This window comes from Cyprinodon tularosa, unplaced genomic scaffold, assembly GCF_016077235.1.
Source record: "Cyprinodon tularosa strain WSP-4 unplaced genomic scaffold, ASM1607723v1 ctg165, whole genome shotgun sequence".
Taxonomy (NCBI): domain Eukaryota; kingdom Metazoa; phylum Chordata; class Actinopteri; order Cyprinodontiformes; family Cyprinodontidae; genus Cyprinodon; species Cyprinodon tularosa.
The window spans coordinates 78,510-95,972 of NW_024038483.1; the positions used below are offsets into that span (position 1 = coordinate 78,510).

The following is a 17,463-nucleotide window of genomic DNA, read 5'->3' on the forward strand; positions in this document are numbered from 1 at the left end:
ACATAGACTGATAATTTATGACTTTATTTTACATTTTAAAGCACGTTTTTAGTTCATGGGAGTGCTGCTTATCACCGCTCCCGCCAGCGCCCGAGCTGCGTGAAGCTGACACCCCACCCACGTCTAATAACTGCAAATAGACTGATTGGTTAGTGCAACGTTAGTGCAGATTTGTGCAGAAAAAAATATTGTTTGTGCTACTTTTGTTTAAGAGATATTAAAGATAATTTTTTCAATCATCCAGAGGTCACCATCCCCCCATATAACTCCGATTTGAACCAAAGTGGTCTCCTTTTTTAGTGCTTCGTTTGTGCTGATTTGTGCCGTTAAAACCAACATTTGTGCTGCTTTACTTTTTAAAATATAATGAATTTAAATTTAGGCCGGTGACGTCACCCTACCTCTACCCACCCACATAGAGCCGGGAACGAGCATACTACAACGAGCACGCGCATGTTATGCATCTGGGCGGCGCAGAGTTGGAGAAGAGGAAGCTGATGGGAAAGTGAAAGTAAAGAGCAGAGCAGCAGCGAGAGGAGAAGCTTGACTGTTGGAGAAACGGCTGCAAAGATTATAGCAGCGATGGAGCTTCTTCTGCTGATCACCATCTGCCTTCTTACCGGACAGACTTTAGGGAATGGTAAGAAAAAACAGTACTATATTATGTGTTTGTTTTTATTTTTATTTTGTTTTTAAATAAATACTCTACACTAATAAAATATCCGATATTCTTGCCCCCCCCCCCCCCCCCCCAAAAAAAAAAAAAAAAAAACTACATGGATCAACTGTTTAAATGTAAAACTCTGCAGCTTGATGCGTCATCAAGCTGCCTGACTGAGGCAGAAAGAGCGGAAACCAGCCGCCGCCCCCCCTTCATTTAACCGTTAAGATCTAACGGAACACAGCTCCATCCTGAAAAAAACAAATATGCTAGGAAATGATTTATTCCATCTGCCCTCCTGCTTATATTTTTTGGTGTGATGCTTTTCACATAAATATATCCTGTTAAATAGTTTAGATGTTGCATCATTGCTGCTTAGCAGAGAATCAGAGTGGATGAAGCGCTCTGTGTCTTTAAATCAATTTCTGCCTCCTAGAACAAACTGGTACTACTGTTTTTTTTTTATACAACTTTATTTGTTTCTGCAAAGAACAATACAGAGGTTACATCTCTTAAACAAAAGTTTTCGCTAGGGGGAAACAGGGCTCTAAATAATATTAAAAAGGACAAAGGCTTCTCGAGATTTGATTGCTTTCTTATTTTCTAATAATTGCATGGTGTCAATATATTGTTTAAGTTCGTGCTTAAAAGCAGTAATGCATAGTTTGGAGCCTCTATATTTACATTTATGTATAAAGAACTTGGCCATAATAATAATAAAGTCAATTATATATACCTTATCTAACTGGTTTTATGGTACAGGTGTTATGCCCAAAAGTGCATGCCTGGCGAAATATGCATCCCCAGTCGCGGGAGCGCGCCTCGCTCTGTTGAACTGCATATCGACGAGGAAAACGGATAAAAAGATGTTCAATGGAGCTTAGGTTCTTATATTAATGATATAAAAACGTTTAAAAATACCTCTCGTGGGAAAAAAGTTGTGGTTATTTGGCAGATTCATTTACAAAAGTACGGATTTTTTGAACAACATTAAATCCAAAGATTTTGACCATGGTACGGCTGATTTATTTGTTGTGGTCTCTTGCTATTTACACACAACACTAAACCGTGATAGCCGACGTGAGTTTTGAGTTTGCAAAGGTTTCTCTTAAGTGGAAAATCAAACGCGCATCTACATAGCACAGCGTTCACAGACCAGTGAGATGCGTTCCCTGCGCGTCAGAAAGCTATGGTGCATTCAGGAGCATTGGAACATTTTAAACTTACAAGAATGAGGCATAAAACACAACTGTATTTTACTGAACTGTGTTGTATTTTTTTTGTTTGTTTGTTTATGCACATCTGCTAGCTTTTTATTCAAAAAATCTATAATATTACAGCAGCAATTTATCAAAGTTTTTCAAAATCCTGTTTAAAAGCTCCAAATGGGGCTTCAGATCAAATGCAGTCATTGCTTTACAGGGCAGAATTTGCATTTGCTAATCCTTGTACTTAATTACTGATGAATATACAGGAATACAGACGTACAAGTGTCAACTCCTCTGAGATAGCAGGGGATGCAGTTTTTGGCAAGGACCTGCCACAAAATGCATCCCCCTTGTTTTTAACCTAAGAATTGTCCCACACACATGACATTCACACTGGTACATCAGCACACATGTGGAAGCATGTAGTAATTGTTACATCAGCTACAAGTCTATATTTCTGAAAAAAAGCAGGGGATGCAATTTTTGGCAAGGACCTGCCACAAAATGCATCCCCCTTGTTTTTAACTTTAAAATTGTCCCACACACATGAAACTCAAAGTGGTAGCTCAGTACACATGTGGAAGCAGGTAGAATTTGTTACATCAGCTACAAGAATGAATCTGCCAAATACTGTAACCACAACTTTTTTCCCACGAGAGGTATTTTTAAACGTTTTTATATCATTAATATAAGAACCTAAGCTCCATTGAACATATTTTAATCCGTTTTCCTCGTCGATATGCAGTTCAACAGAGCGAGGCGCGCTCCCGCGACTGGGGATGCATATTTCGGCAGGCATGCACTCGGCAGGCATGCACTTTTGGGCATAACACCGGTGTTATTGCCGAAAAGTGCAGCCTGCCGAGATATGCGTCCCCAGTCGCGGGAGCGCGCCTCGCTCTGTACAACTGCATATCGACGAGGAAAATGGATTAAAATATGACCAATGGTTCTAGTTGTTGTTATATAAATATAAACATTATATTAAAACGTTTAAATATTCATATCGTGCGAAAACATGGTGGTTATTTGGCATATTCTTTACAAAAGTACGGATGTTATGAACAGCATAAATCCAAAGGTTTTGTCCGAGGTGCGGCTGATTTATTTGTTATAGTCTCTTGTTATTCATGCACAATAAACAGTGATAGCAGACGTGAGTTTGGAAACTGCAAAGCTTCGTCTTAAATGGAAAATCAAAAGCGCGTCTAAACAGACCAGTGTGATGCATTCACGAGCGTCAGATAGCTGTGGTGCATTCAGGAGCATGGGACATTTCACACTCAAAAGGTAAGAGGCATAAACGGAACAGAAATTAACTCATACAATAATGTATTTATTCAGAAACAGTGTGGGCTTTCTTACAATACTGTACAATACGGTATTTCTGTTATTTTTTTGATTATGCACATCTGCTAGCTTGTTATTTTAAAAAATCTATAATATTACAGCAGCAAATTATAAAAGTTTTTCAAAAGCCTGTTTAAAAGCTCCAAATTAGGGTTCAGATTATACAGCGACAATTATTCAGAACACATCCTTTTCATGATACCAGAATCAACATTCTGTTCAAATAAGTGGTCATAGTTTTCCAAACCTTCAAAGTGAAATAAGATAACTGAAAATGTTAATATTTCACACTTCCTTCAGTTTCCCATAGACTCTCCTGAACCCGATTCTCATAAAAAATAGTAACCTTTAAAGTTAGCACATTGGACATGGAAAACACATTTGAACTTAAGCAAGATATGTGGAGGGTTACTGTAAATATTCAGATTTATTTCTTATTTATAGTATTCCATTTCACGTGTAAAGCATTTAGAACAGCACCTGTTGCTTCCACTAACAGTAATGATCTGCTGTGTTACGTCAGGGCCCACAGAGACAAAAAAAAGCTGCCATTGTAGAGGCAGTGCAGGGTTGGTGGTAGCAAAACAAGTTATCCTCAAATGGCTGAACCCCAGCATGCATCCATGCATGCATAGGTATATAAGTAATCAAAGGCTCTTTTTAGCTAAAAAATAAGACCGACCCACTGGGAATTGTCCAGGTCCTCCTAATTTTTAATTTTTTGAAGTAGGCCCAGTGGAAGTAGGCTGCAGGGGATTTATAGCCACCTCAACATCTAGGCTGCTCAGGGAGATGGGGGTCTTGAATCAATTTGACTGTGTGATCAGGTGAACTGTAAAGTGCCTTGAGATGACGTGTTGTGAATTGGCGCTATATAAATAAACTGAATTGAACTGAATTTGCTGATAACTGAAATGTAGTTCTTACTAGTACAAATTTGATTCCAGAGTACTTTTTCAATTTAATTTCTATGGGTATTAATGTAATTAGTGATATCAAAAATACAATTCCAACTAGGAGTATTGTAATTGTGACCAGGTAGAATGATTTAGTGCCATCTATAATAGAAATGTGACTAGTCAGCCTGCCTATTTTATGTTAAAACGGAGCCCCATTTATTTTTTTTGGATGTTAGTCAAAATATGTTTTTAAGTATCTAAAACTGCATTTTAGATAGGCATTATTAAAATTTAGATATCTGAAATTACAGTTTAACTAGTCATATCTAAATAGTTGATGTCTGCATTTATATTTCTACTAGTATAAATATATTTTAGATGTCAAAAATTGGAATTTTGGATATCAAGAATATTAGATTCATTTTTGATATCTGAAATAGTAATTATGACTAGCAGTAACTCTACTATGGAGATCTGAAATTAGAATTCATCCTCGTCAAAATTCATTTTTAGACAGGAAGAAAGTTTATTTTAGAGATCTGGATGTAAAAGCGCAATACACATGAAATAAAACATGACGTCATTTGTGCTATGAAGAATTACATTTATATTATATTACAAGATATCTGAAATGAATATTTTAGATAGGAAGAATGTTACTTTAGATATCTGAAATTTTCATTTTGACTAGGATGAAATGCATTTGTGACATTGAAATATACTGCTCAAAAAAATAAAAGGAACACTTTGAAAACACATCAGATCTCAATGGGAAAAAATCATGCTGTTTATTTATACTGATATGGGCTGGGTGATGTGTTAGGAACAAAAGGATGCCACATCATTTGATGGAAATGAAAATTATCAACCTACAGAGGGCTGAATTCAAAGACACCCCAAAAATTACAGCGAAAATATGATGCAGCAGGCTAGTCCATTTTGCTGAAATTTCATTGCAGCAACTTAAATGGCATTCAGTAATTTGTATGGCACCCACGTGCGTGTATGCATGCCTGAAAACATCTGGGCATGCTCCTAATGAGACGACGTATGCCATCCTGGAGTATCTCCTCCCAGATCTGGACCAGGGCATCACTGAGCTCCTGGACAGTCTGAGGTGCAAGCTGGCAGTGTCGGATTGATCGAAACATAATGTCCCAGAGGTGTTCTATTGAATTTAGGGTCAGGCGAGCGTGGGAGCCAATCAATGGTATCAATTTCTTCATCCTCCAGGAACAGCCTGCATACTCTCGCCACATAAGGCTGGGCATTATTGTGCAACTGGAGGAACCCAGGACCCACTGTACCAGCATAGGGTCTGACAGTGGGTGAAAGGATTTCATCCCGATTCCTATGCTACGTTCACACCGGACGCAGCAAAAGCAGCAAAATCGCGACTGCTGCTTCATTTTTGCTGCTTGTACCAGTTCTGACGCGCGGCTGAAGCAGCTTTGCTGCACTGGCTGCGCGGTGCAAAAGTGTGTCTGACGTGCGTTGGCCGGAGCTTCACTATCCTTTCTCTGCCTTGCAGCTATATTTGCTGTGATCAGTGGGAATAAAGTAGTTTTAATATGTTTTTAAGTGAGAAAATACACCTGAAAACGTAATCAGTGCAGTCAGTTCATTCAGATTATCATCCTGCCTTCCAAAATTTTTTCTGTCGATGCCGCTCAGACCCCCACATACCAGCGGTGCGCCGACAGTAGGAATCCCTTCATCAGCAGCCTCTGGCCGGGTCGCCTCCTCGCGGTTCACCGCGGCAGCTGGTAGGTGTTTTTCATCTAAATAATCCAAACTGCAGGCAGCAGGATAATAAAAGCCAACATATTCTGCCGGCAGATTTCTGCATTTTAAGTTAATTTAGGCATCAATAAACTGTTTAAGAGGAGTGATCATAGTGCTCTGATCATCAGCACTGTGTCTCTCTCCCAGCCAGCTCCCAGATCAGCTTCTCTGATTGGTTGACGCGGCGCGTCGAGCAGCAAAAATTTTATTTTTCCATCTCGAGCAGCAGCGCGTTTGCGGCGAGTCACGCGCGTCAGATGCTTAAACGCGCCCGACGCGCTGCTTCAGCTGCTCAGACACGCTGCGCCTGCTGCTCAAAACGCGCCGCGGGACCTTTTGCTGCGCCTTGACGCGCGTCAACCATTGACTTTGCATGTAAACTCGCTGCTTCTGTCGCGCCAGCTGCGTCCAGTGTGAACGCAGCATAACTGGTACAAGCAGCAAAAAGGAAGCAGCAGACGCGATTTTGCTGCTTTTGCTGCGTCCGGTGTGAACGTAGCATAATGGCAGTCAGGGTGCCGCCATCTAGCCCGTATAGGTCTGTGCGTCCCTCCATGGATATGCCTCCCCAGACTATCACTGACCCACCACCAAACTGGTCATGCTGAACGATATTACAGGCAGCATAACGTTCTCCACGGCTTCTCCAGAGCCTTACACGTTTGTCACATGTGCTCAGGGTGAACCTGCTCTCATCTGTGGGCGCCAGTGGCGGACTTGCGAATTGCAAATGCCAATCGAGCTCCACGGAGCTGGGCAGTGAGCACAGGGCCCACTAAAGGACGTCGGGCCCTCAGGCCACCCTTGTGAAGTTTGTTTCTGATGGTTTGGTCATTCTGTAGGGCTCCTCCTGCTCCTCCTTGCACAAAGGAGCAGATACCGGTCCTGCTGATGGGTTGTAGACCTTCTACGGCCCTGTCCAGCTCTTCTGGAGTAACTGCCTGTCTCCTGGAATCTCCTCCATGCTCTTGAGATTCTGCTGGGAGACAGCAAACCTTCTGGCAATGGTATCCTGGATGAGTTGGACTGCCTGTGCAACCCCTGTAGTGTCTAGGCAGCGCCTCATGCTAACAGTAGTGACAGTGACCCTAGCCAAATGAAAAAGAGTCAGAAAAGATGAGGAGGAGAAAAAATGTCAGTGGATGTCAGGCAACGCTGTTTCTACTTCACCATTTCACATCTTGGACTATAAAGGAAGACGAAAGCCCATTGTCACTACCCGATCTGTACCAGAATCACGATCCGTACCATCGGCTGCTTTGCGCTTGTGCAAGCAGATATTCAACCAGGTCGCCATAAATAGTCTAATTATGGTACTAAAAGTACTTATTTCTATCCTTAAATAATAATCATTAAAAGAATGCTAATACAAATCTTTAATATGTTTTATGACTTTTCTAAGACAATTTGATGCTTTTTACATTTTCAGCAAAATATGATTACCGTATTTTCACGACCATAAGGCGCACCGTACTAAAAGGCGCAGTCTCAGTTATGTGCGGCATTTCTGTATTTAACACACACATAAGGCGCACCGGACTATAGGGCGCGTTTTTTATATACAGGTACATGTCCTCTACTACCTTTAAATAGCTCTACTGCGTATTTAAAAATACAGCGGGGGGAAAACTGAGTATGACTGTGCTTTATTCATGTATTTATTACAAAGTATTAACCAAACCTGGGAGCTGGCCGTGAGACAGACACATCGCAGATGACACAGCGCTGTGATCACTCCTAAATTAACTTAAAATCTTGAAACCTGCCGACGGAATATGTTTGCTTTTATTACCGGTATCCTGGTGCCTGCAGTTTAAATTATTTAGATGAAAAACACCTGCCAGCCACCGCGGTGAACCCGGAGGCTACCCGGCCTAGAGGCTGCTGTTGAAGGGATTTCAACTGTCAGCGCACCGCTGGTATGTCGGGGTCTGAGCGCCTCCGACAGGAATAGATAATCTGGATGAACTGACTGCAATATGAAGTTTTCAGATGGACTTTCTCACTTAAAACCATATTAAAACTACTTTATTCCCACTGATCACAGCAAATATAGCTGCAAGATTTAGATTATTTAGATGAAAAAACACCTGCCAGCCACCGCGGTGAAACCAGAGGAGACCCGCCCAGAGGCTGCTGTTGAATTAAGTTTTCAGGTAGAAAAATAGAGCGGGAGCAAAACTGAGTATGATTGTGCTTTATTCATGTATTTATTACAAAGTATTAATCAAACCCATCAAAGTCATCATCCTCTGTTTCTGAATTAAATGCCAATTTCCCCTTCTTGGCTGTCAGTGTCACTTTCCGTGCCGGGCGGCTCCTCAGAAATGATGCCTGCTTTTGCGAAAGCTCGAACAACAGTGCCAGCAGACACTTTAGTCCAAGCATCTACAATCCATCCGCAAACGGTGGCGTAACTTGCCCGGCGCTGCCTTCCACTTATCCTGAAACTGTGGTCTCCGTCTGTCATCCAATGCTCCCACGCGGCTCGCAGCCTTACTTTGAACGGCCGCTTCAAACCGATGTCGAGCGGTTGAAGTTCCTTTGTCAGACCTCCCGGGATAACGGCGAGCGCGGCGTTCATTTGATTCACCTTTTTTTTCACATCGGCTGTGAGATGGGCACGCAGTCACAGATTAACAGCGATGGTGATGCGTGGAAAAAACCACCTGGTCTCCTCACATACACCTGCCTCAGCCGCGCTTTTATCATCTCCTCATCCATCCAGCCCTTTCATTTGCCTTAATATTACATGTCATCAGAGTGCTGTGTCTGTCTCGCTGTCAGCTCCCAGATCAGCTTCTTCTGATTGGTTGATGCGGCGCGTCTAGCAGCAAAACTTCACTTTTTCCATCTCGAGCAGCAGCAGCGCGTTGGCAGATGCTTAAACGCTCCCGACGCGCAGCGGGACCTTTTGCTGCACCTATACGCGCGTCAACCATTGACTTTGCATGTAAACACGCTGCTTCTGCTGCACCTGCTGGGTCCTGTTCACACCGATGCCCAGCGGTTGAATAACAGCGAGCTCAACTTAATTTGTTTCACCATGTTTTTCACATCAGCGATGGTGATGAGTGGAAAAAAAACACCTGGTCTCCTTACATTCAGCCACTCTTTCATCATCTCCTCAATGAGGTGGTCTCAAAAGTCGCAGTTACAACACACATAAGGCGCACCGCATCAAAGGGCGCACCGTACATTTTGAGGAAAAAAAAAAGACGTTTAAGTGCGCCTTATAGTCGTGAAAATACGGTAACAATGTTTTCCTTTTTTTCTTTTTTTTTTTTCTTTCTTTAGATTACACACTATGTACCATAAGATAAGATGAGAGGAAAAATATAAAACTCAAAAAGATTAGATTTATGTTTATTTGTTTTTCTCCATGATTGGGCTAACTTGCAGGCATCAGGGCGTTCCTTCACACCATTGCACAGTGCTTGTTAGAATGAGCTTAACTAAAGCATTACATTTAAAAAGTTAAATGTAATTTCTTAGTCTGACCTACATGATAGACTTGATCAGATTGTAGAGAGCTTGGCTTCATCATCTGAAGTCACAGATTCCTTCATCAGCCGCATGGGGCGGTGCATGACAGGGGTCGACAGGTGTTATGTTGAATATGGAAAGCAAAGTTGTTCAAAAACATGTAACCTAAGACACGTAGACAGCGTGTGAATAACCCATGTTTTTCACACTGTTTGAGCAAAAAACATTGGCAAGTCAGATAGAACACAGTCTGCTCAGGGTTTCTACAGGTTGGTAAAAGGTAGTAAATTGAATGAAATGAAATGAAAGCGATAACACCTCGGAACTTGGTTTAATTACTCTTAACTCAAAACTTGGTAAAACTATTTAAAAATGACTAAATACAGGAGTAAAGATTAAGAGTTTGTTCCAGTTCAGATCGTTAAAGGACAGAGATATTGCTTGGAGTCGAGACACCTGTTGGTGTCAACAAGGTCAATCTCCTGCTTCTTCTACCTCATGAGTCTATCTGTTGCATCAGGTGGATGCTGAGCTGTTCCTGTCAGAAACTGGCACGTCATCCATGCCCTGACCTCTGTGCCTCTTGCTTCTACGCCTCAGGATTACAGATAGCTCTTCTTTATCAGTCTGGCTCCAGGATGTATCATTTTCCTGTGCCTGTTGGAAAAATAAAAAAAAACTGTCCTTATTAGATGGCCTCTGTAAACACAATGTGATCCACCATGTGAAGGAAGGTCGTCCATCCCATCTAATGTGGCTAACAAGGAATACCCATGACTAATAAAGAATAAACGTAACAGTAGTAAATTTATCAAATATTCAATATTTCTAACTTTCCCATCGATGTTGACTTTTTGTTTCAAGTATATTTAATCTGTATTAAAACTATAACCATATACAGCAGGACCCGAGCTGATGGTGATAAACTTGATTGGTTCCACATCAATGTTCTCTCACTGATATCAAGTTCTGTTAAATCCCGTTTAAAGAGGTCTGTGTAATGCTGCTAATACTGTATGTGGATGGAGAAGGTCTGGATGTCTGTGATGGATTGTCGGATGAAACAATAGCCCCCATAAAGATAACTTTCTGAATATATAAAGGACCTCTATGCTTGGTCTAAGAATCTTTTCCCTATAAATATTTAATTCTCTTTAAATTAATGCAGCTCATGCTTTAATTAGACCCTCCTCAAAAGGATGCGCTATGTTTTTTTTTTCACACTTGATGTGTCAAACAGAACCAGTGAATGATTTCATTTTTATTGTTTGCACAAAACTATGAACTATTCTGAATAAAACAGGAAATAAAGCAACATTATTGGTATTTTGTAAACCATCTTTACAAGGTGAGCTGACTTATAGAGCATTTAGATGCAACAGCAGTGAATAAAGCTAATTTTACATATCGGGCAATGTTAAAGGCATGTATGGAAAATAAAATTACTCAACTTTTAATTTAATGATTCATACTTTTTGATTTTCAGATCCTGTCAAGATGATCTTAAAAGCCAGGGATCAGGATGTCCTCTTATCTTGTTCTTTTAGAGGAGACCTTAGAGATAAGAATGTGACATGGAACAAAGATGGCAAAGACATTTATGTTTTTGGAAACAAAAAGGTTGAGCCTTCATTAGTAGATGAGCAGTTCAGAGATCGGATCTCTCATTTCCAAGATGGGCTCCAGTCTGGAAACGCTTCAATAAAAATCACCAATGCAAAGATATCAGACGTTGGAATCTACAGCTGCTTGTTTTTTGACAAAGGCTTTCAAAGAGGATTATGGAAAATTGATCTTACTGCTGGTAAGTGTTTCATAAAAACCTGAAATACTAATAGATTAACTTTCCTTTTGCTTTCATTATTACTAATTTGCATAGATGGATAGTAACTAGTTACATTTATTTAAGTAACATTTTAGGAAACAAATGTAAGAGTAGTTTAATTGCTCCGTACTTTTTAGTTTTACTTCAGTGATATTACTATATTGCTACACTTACTTGAGTAGCTTTTTAGCTACTTTACTCACTGCGAGTAACCGATTCACTGAATGAAGAACAAACATGTTTTAAACATCTACAGCTAATGCTTTATTAAAAACTCTTCTTTGTTTAATGTTATTTTCTATCTGCTAAGCTGCTCTGTCATTCTGAGAGCACATAAATACACAGTAAATAGGGTTCTGGATATTGTTACTGGATGTACTTTACCCTGTTCTAATATATAGATACACATTACCTTCTGTAAGTATTGGTTCAATGGAGGTCAACATTTTCATTGAGTAAAAATATGTTGAAGTAGAGCTACTTTTACAGAGAGACTTTTGCAGATTTTAAGTTTTATTCTATTCTTGATTCTTACTGATCTTTTAATTTGTCTCTAAAATATCAAACTGAGTGACTTAACAACAAAATGCCAACTTAATCAAATCTAAGATTGTAAGTCGATTCATTCAATTGAACAAACAGTTCAGTCAGTGTCTGAGATCAGATTGATGGATGGGTTCATTAATCAGATCTCTTCTTTACTGCAGATCTTGATTATTAAAGATTTTAAGTAGAATTTGAAATTCTATCCTTTATTCAACAGGGATTCTATAAATGAGTAGAAAATCAACTTTATTTTAAGGAGAAATTAAGACTATGAAGAAATCTGAAAGCATTTTAAATAAGAATAAAATGTTTTAATGTAACTAAGGTCAGTTTGAGACATAAACAGAAGTTTGCTTAAAAAACCAAAAATATTGATCAAATTTTATCCATGAACACAATATGAGATTCAGAAAATCCAGTACTGAAATCAGTACTGGATTACTAAATAATTTCCCACAGGAAATTAATCATATACCGGTTTTTTTTTCTTGTTTTTTTTTTCAGTTACTTATTTGGGAGTGGCAATTAAAAGAGATCTAATAACACGTAGCTGCTTTAATTTGAACAAAATACCTGAAAAAATAGCCAAAAGATATCACATGCGGATGATGAGGGATCTGTCCTTAAATTATGGAGTGTTGCTCTCTAAAAAGGAAGCTATTTCAATATCTTTTTATGTATCCTTATCTATCAATACACCAAAAAAGTCATAAAGAAATTATTCAAATATTATTGAAATTCATATGGAAAAATAAAGGTCATTATATGTATGTTTCAAGTTTGATATGCAAGCTCTGCGGGGTCAGCAGGATCTAGCAAACGGTTGATCGGATTGAGGGACTCCGATGTTGACCAGCGTCTCTCAGCTGCTCCCTCCTCCCACACGCGCTTGTGCAGTTAGGGACCGTCAACAAATCCTTAAACCAAAAACTCTTGAGAAACAAGAAATCAATAAATTCCTTATCTTATGACCAGCTAAGACGGAACTAATATAAAATCATGCCAATAGATAACATATGTAAGGCACACTTGCTTTTATGCAATTTTAAGCTATTTTCAATTTTTAAGATTTTTTAAAGACAAAAGTTGGGGCTTTTCTTCAATAGTGTCCAGGTCATGTGACCTACAGAATTCAAATTCTTCGTGAAATTGTTTTACTACATTCGTCTGATGAGGCACACTCATTTTTATTCCATTTTAAGCCTTTGTTCATTTTTAAAGCTGTTTTTTTAACGAAAAAATTTGATATTTCTTCAATAGCTTCCAGGTCATGTAACGTCATGGTATTTCCAAGTATGAGAGTTGTGAAATTGAAAATATCAGTTTTATGATATGGAAATGCAATTTTCATCAAACAACTGGCTGTCTGGATAGACTGTGTGTGTTTTCTAAATTTTGGTAAGTCTTAAGTCATTCTCCAAGGGAACGTGTAGGGGGAAAGAGAAGGAACAACAACAGAATGAAAGAAAAAAGGAAATGCAAAATACAACAATCTAGTAAGTAATTCATGGTGGAAAGATATACAGTCATTCAGAGGGACATGAGAAGTATCCTGAAAACTCTCTATATCAGTTGAATATGTTGTAATTCCAGACTATAGAGCGCACCTCACTATAAGCTGCACCCACTATTTAAAAAACAAAAACTGGAGACATATGTAGTTCGGCTCAGTATTTTGACATATTTGGTTGAATTTAGGTGTACAAGAAGACGTATAACTAACGGAACTGCAGAAAATAACGAAAAAACAGCCATAGATTTTAAGATAGACTTGAAATTTTCTAGATTTTGGGACAATATTGTCTGATAAAGAGTACATTTATATTCATGTTTAAGCCAGAATTATTTGACATTCAAATATGACTTCCCTACGACTTTAAAAAGTGAGACTGCATCAGCGCAGGCTCACTGGAATTTTGCAGCGGGTGAAACAGCGAACTAATGGCAGAGGAAGCGCTATTTATGAAGAAATAGCATGTAAAAATGTTTTAATAGGAATGTTTTTATTTAACATTTATGTTTATAGAAAAAAAAGTAATTCAAAAGAAATAAACTTTTAATAAATCTAACATATATTTTTTTCTTTTATTAGAACATCCATTTATTTCATCTCACCAAAGCTGTATGGTTTATGGGTGAGGGTGAAGTTTAAAACTTGAGAAAAAAAACAGGGTGGGCTGGCTCTTCCTAATTATAAGAATTATTTTCTTGCTGCTTAACTCAATCATGTAATTTTTTGTTGCTCACTGTAATATGAATCCAAATGAAACAAATAGAGTTAAATGATTGTAAATGTCAACCACAAACAAGGCTAGGTGAAGAAAACAGTATAACAGTTGTAACACATGAACCCTATCATTGAGCGGACTATTAACATCTGGTGGGAAGTGGTGAGCGGCTGCAGGATCCAAGATGATTGTTAGATTCTGGCATGGTCAGCATGCTGCCCAAAATTTGGAGGCGGTCAATTGGATGCTACATCTGTAAATTGGGTTCATGAGTGAAGTACAGCCATATGCACATTAATAGAGGGGAACGTTTTAAAATCTTTTGAAACAGTATGAGGGGAATTTGGATCAGGCAAATCTGACATATTTATGTATTTCCATTTAGGAAATGTTTATAACTTATAAATTAAAGAGCATTCTACACAACAGGACAGAGTGTGAAAAAAAGCATATAGACAGCTAGCCCCCAAAATTATTTTAAAATTGTATAAATCAATTAAAAATTTTAACCAGATCAAAATTTTCTATATAAAACTAGGAAAACAAGAAACAGATTCAGTTGTCAGCGGATGATTGGCTCTCTGTTCTGTACGTCTCCTGCTACATACTTCAACAAGCTTAAGGTAATGGAGAGAATTTGTTTAGATATTTGATTTCTCCAAACATTAGCAGTAATTATTAACCCCCCCCCCCCCCCCCCCCCCCCCCCACCCCACCCCCCCCAAAAAAAGGTTGGAGACTGTGTTGAATGAAGTGCCAATTATTGTCATTTATTTTGGAATTTTCAAAAATTTTATCTTTTTGAAAAATATTGTATGAAGGCTGGAAAAAATACTAGGCTATAAAATACCTGTTGATCCGAAGTCCTGCATTTGAGCCTGATGCAGGGATGGAGCTATTTAAACAGAAGACCTCCGTTAGTTAAAAATAATGCCTATGGCCAGCACAGAAAGTTATAACAAAGAACTGGCTTAAAAGCCACACATTAGAATCACAACAGTGGACTGATATAATGGAGGAGATGGATTAGATTGAAAACATGACTGCCTGAGATTGAAGGAGGACAAGTTTAGGAAACAATGGTTAAAAATGGACTGCATATAGAACTTTGTTTGATGTATAATTTCTATGTATCATTACATTTTTTGTTAAGTTCCTGGAAATTCCCACAGAATGTGTTATGTTGAATGTGTTTTTAGAAAGTTGCAAAAACATAAAGAGTAAAAAAAGAAAAAGAATACTCCAACCTCAACAGAAAACTTCTCAGACGTGTTTCTCTAAAAGTTTTCTTAATAATTAAAGAAAGAAATCAATCAGAAGTTTAATCAACAGCTAATATGGATTCAATTCATTTAATAGCATTTTTCTCTCTGTTTAATGCTTAAGACTTGCTGTGTCAAACTAACTTTGGAGAATGTGTGAACACTTATAAGGATCTGTGATTTTTTTCAGGTTATGTCGAAATCAGAGAAGACGAGGATGCCATCCTACCATGTCATTATGGAATAGACCTGACACATACGAAATTTGACTGGAAAAAAAACAGGACGGACATATTTTTGTATGACAACACAGGGGTTATCAATTCAACTGATGAACAGTTTAAAGGTCGGGTCTCTTATTTTCCAGATGAGTTACGGTCTGGAAATGCCTCAATAAAGATTAAGGAAGCAAAGCGTTTAGACAGTGGAATTTACACCTGCATGAGGATAAACCAAGGAGGTCAAAAAGAGTCAGAGCTTCACATTGAGCTTGTTGTTGGTGAGTATTTTTATGGAACAGTTATAGAGCAATACATTCAGTTATAGAGCAATAAATTCATAGATTCATTTCAGTTAAAACTTGTTTGTCTACAAATGGATTAAAATGACCTCTGAACTCAAGTCAGTTGGGTTTTACATTAAAGGAACATTCCAGTGTGGATTTCTTTATATGTTTCTTACAAACTCCAGAACAGCTTCTACAAAAAGGCACATTTATTTTTTAGGAATAATCATTTTCTGCTGTGATTTTTCAACAAATGTAAACAGAAATGTAAATTAGAAGTGTTAATATTTCTTCAAGCAGTTAGATCTTTTGTGTTCATGCCTTTATTCTGAAGTGGGTCTTTTGTTTTGAAACAGGATGTTTTAGCTTCGTTCTTCCTGCCTATTTCTTCACAGTCCCTTTACCGTTTAGAGCAGTGCAGCAACCGCTGATGATAAACTGCTCTGTTATGCTGTGTTGTATATTGGCATGCAAAGTTCTTCAGTAAAACTTAAAACTAACATCTGATGACCAGGGTGCTTTCTGACTGAAGCGCTGTAGTGGTTAATTAGGCAGAAATCAGCAACAGAAGATATAATCTTTAACAAGAAGTATAGTGAAGTTCTAGTAAATGATGCCAGACACAATCTAAGCTGTTAAACAACTTATAAGGCATTCATCCCAAGAACTGAAGCACATGGAGCAATCTACATTTAGAAAGGAACCATCAGTAAACCTGCAGTCTGGGAGTAAAGTGATCCTTTAAGAAAATGTGGAGCATTTAGATCCATGATAAATAGGGATAATAAATCATTAAAGGCATCATGTACATACGTGAGGAGAATTTTCACTCTATTCTGGATTTAATAGAGAGACAATAAGGGGAACCTTAAAAAGAGGGATTGTAAGATGACCTTCCTTTTCACCAGAACTGTTTCTGTATTGCTGTGGATAAATTTAGGGCTGTAATTGCATTTTTATTGGGGTTTTAAAAACATTACATCACATACATTAAGCTAAAGATGCAGAAAAAAAACAATATAACGAAACCAAAAAGAGAAAAATAAAACTTCAGTATACATAACAAAGAGAAGCCAGGGGTTTATAATAACAAAAAGGTAAAGTACATCAGGTAGTGTGATGACGGGATTTTATGACTTTCCTGTTTTTACTGTCTTTTAATAAAGAGACTTAATTTTTTAATAACGAATAAATTTTGTGAATTTTGGCTAGTGATCAGATAACTTGGATCAGTGTATGAGAAATTGAAATGATCAGAAGTAGGTTAATTCAAACGTATTAGGATTCTTACTTCTGATCATGGTCAATGTAACTTAATAACACATGTTGCCATCATAATGAAAAGTAAAGGTGAATATTATCTGTCACAAACAAGAAAGGTTACTCGAATAAATGTCTTAAACAAATCTGGACCAGTATGAGTGAGAAGGAAGTGATGAAAATGTGATAACTTGGAGGAAAAAGTTCCAAAATTTTCCGTTCTTTTGTTTAGAAGAGGAAGATGAAGATACAAAACAAGCCTTTCCAATGTTTGTGTCAGTAACCTGGGAAGAAAATGCTGAGTACAGCTACGTGTTGTACTGAGCGGATGGCACTGAATATGATAAGAACATTTTATTAAGAATACTTTCTTGGGGCGGGAATTCCAATATGTTGTATGATGCTATTACTGATCCAGTTTTAAAAGAAGATGATTTTGTTTTTACAT

General features: G+C 38.2%; 1 protein-coding gene across 3 annotated transcripts in view; it reads left to right on the forward strand.

The window, feature by feature from the left end:
* The first annotated feature begins 454 nt into the window (after window positions 1–454).
* Window positions 455–17,463, forward strand: part of LOC119780703 (coxsackievirus and adenovirus receptor homolog) — a 37,607-nt gene continuing 20,598 nt past the window's right edge. For all 3 annotated transcript variants that reach the window (XM_038280823.1, XM_038280825.1, XM_038280824.1), the window contains exons 1-3: window positions 455–640; window positions 10,876–11,193; window positions 15,441–15,749. In XM_038280823.1, the coding sequence (XP_038136751.1) occupies window positions 583–640; window positions 10,876–11,193; window positions 15,441–15,749 (685 nt within the window). In that variant the 5' untranslated portion in view covers window positions 455–582. The remainder of the gene's footprint in view (window positions 641–10,875; window positions 11,194–15,440; window positions 15,750–17,463) is intronic.